Raw genomic sequence first — 1,805 nt, 5'->3', positions numbered from 1 at the left:
AAAACTGGTGGGGTTTAAATGCACAGGGACTTGTCACGGGGTGGAGGCTGGGGGAAATGAAGCTCTGCCCCCCCACTGTGCTGAATTGGCCAGATGAGCTTTCAGGGACAGTGTCGACAGGGAAAGGGGACCGATGTCCCTGGGGCAGGTGGGCGCCATGCGTCGCTGACCTCCCCGCACTTCCTCGCAGACCATCTCCTGTGGAATAGCTGCCCTCATGCTGTCCCGCTACCTTGCCCCCGCCGCCCTCGTAAGCACCCCCGGCCCCGCAGCCCCTCGCCCAATACCCGTCGGGCTGTAGCCATCCCATGGAGCGCACACGGCCGCCACGTCCCCTTGCTCGGGGACCGTCCCTGGGGAGGGAACCTGGACAGGCGGCCGTGCACGGCCCTGGCTCGCCGCGCTGCCTCTTCTCTCCCCTCCTGCAGAAATGGGCGGTTTTCACCCTGAGCGCCAGCAGCAGCCTGGGCTGCCTGTCCTGCCTGCTGGGGCTGGCCGTCTCCATCGGGCTGACGCTGGGCAGTCAGGGCCGGGTGCTGCTGGCCCCCTGCACCTTTGCCAACGTCGCCCTCGCCCCGGTCTCCCGCGAGTGCCCCTTCGATCCCACCCGTGTCTATGTGAGTCCCCAGTGCGCTGTGGGCTGGGGCTGGGGATGCCTGCGCTGGGCATGGGGGGATGCAGGTGGGGACCTGACACCCCGTGTCCCCGCAGAGCTCCACGCTGACCCTCTGGGCCATCTCCCTCCTGCTCGACTCGATGGAGATCGTCTTCAGCATCCGCTGCCTCCTGCTCACCATCGACCTCCTCCACATTGGCTGCTGCTGCCGCAGGGCGCACCGGAGGGAGGTGACTCCTGGTCCCCAGGCTCAGCACCGACCCGCTCCCGTGCAGGGCTGGGATGGACCTGGCTGGGCTCGGGGGCTCCGAAACGGGGGTAGGACTTGCCGACCCAAAGCTCTCATCGCCCTGGTCTCGTTCTCACCATCCTCTCTGGCTTGCAGGTCTCCTTGCAGGCAGCCGCCGTGGAGAGCCCCGACCCTGGGCAGTGCCTGGGCTTGCTGAGGCTGGACAGTGTGGAAACCGCCCAGCTCTGAGTGGGGCCCGAGTGCCGACCCCGTGGATGTGCCCCGGCCAGTCCTGCCCCATCCCAGCACCCGCACAGCCCCGCAATGGGACCCGGCTGCCGCCCAGCCCGACTATCGGGCAGACACGTCCCTTGGATGCCACCAGCTGAGACACACGAGCCCGTCCCTGTGGCCTCCAGCCGCCTGGGACTGCAGCGAGGGAGGTGACTGGGCTGGATCCAGACCCTGCGGGGAGGGACTTTCCTCTCAGCATCGATGGCCCCTTTCCCACCACTGACTGCACGGGCACAAACTTTATTCTGCAGGTATTGAGAGACCAGAAGTGCGTCCCCTCCCTGCGGCCCCCACCCGTGCGCCGGCTGTGGGCTGGCTGGCCCAGCCCCATGGCCATGGCAGTGTGTGCATGCGTGGGGGGTGCTGGGGGGCCCCCGAGCCACCGGGTCTTTGTCCCCTGGACCGTGTCACCGCGCCTGCCAGAGATGCAGCGGTGGCTTTGCCGCCAGCCTTTCCCTCCGGGCTGGGTTGTCCCCGGTGCTGGAGGGGACCGTCCTCACTCAAGGCAGACCCTGCCTCCATCCTCCTTCCCCCACTTGAGCCAGGACAGGAGCCCCCCTGGCACTGGGGACTGTCCCCCTGGGCTCCCCCTTGCCCCAGCCTCAGCTGGGCTCCAGCTCTCTCCCCATGGGCCGTGGGGGGGGCACAGCGGTGGGGACCACAGGG

General features: G+C 68.3%; 1 protein-coding gene across 1 annotated transcript in view; it reads left to right on the top strand.

The window, feature by feature from the left end:
- TMEM54 (transmembrane protein 54) overlaps positions 1 to 1,094 on the top strand; it is a 2,592-nt gene extending 1,498 nt beyond the window's left edge. The window contains exons 3-6 of the mRNA XM_009284851.1: positions 191 to 250; positions 429 to 617; positions 712 to 846; positions 1,002 to 1,094. Coding sequence (XP_009283126.1) covers positions 191 to 250; positions 429 to 617; positions 712 to 846; positions 1,002 to 1,094 — 477 coding nt within the window. The remainder of the gene's footprint in view (positions 1 to 190; positions 251 to 428; positions 618 to 711; positions 847 to 1,001) is intronic.
- The last annotated feature ends 711 nt before the right edge of the window (positions 1,095 to 1,805 follow it).

Source organism: Aptenodytes forsteri, unplaced genomic scaffold (assembly GCF_000699145.1).
Source record: "Aptenodytes forsteri isolate BGI_AS27 unplaced genomic scaffold, ASM69914v1 Scaffold7, whole genome shotgun sequence".
Lineage (NCBI taxonomy): Eukaryota > Metazoa > Chordata > Aves > Sphenisciformes > Spheniscidae > Aptenodytes > Aptenodytes forsteri.
Note: the sequence above shows the minus strand (reverse complement) of the source record. Positions and strands in the feature narration are given on the sequence as shown.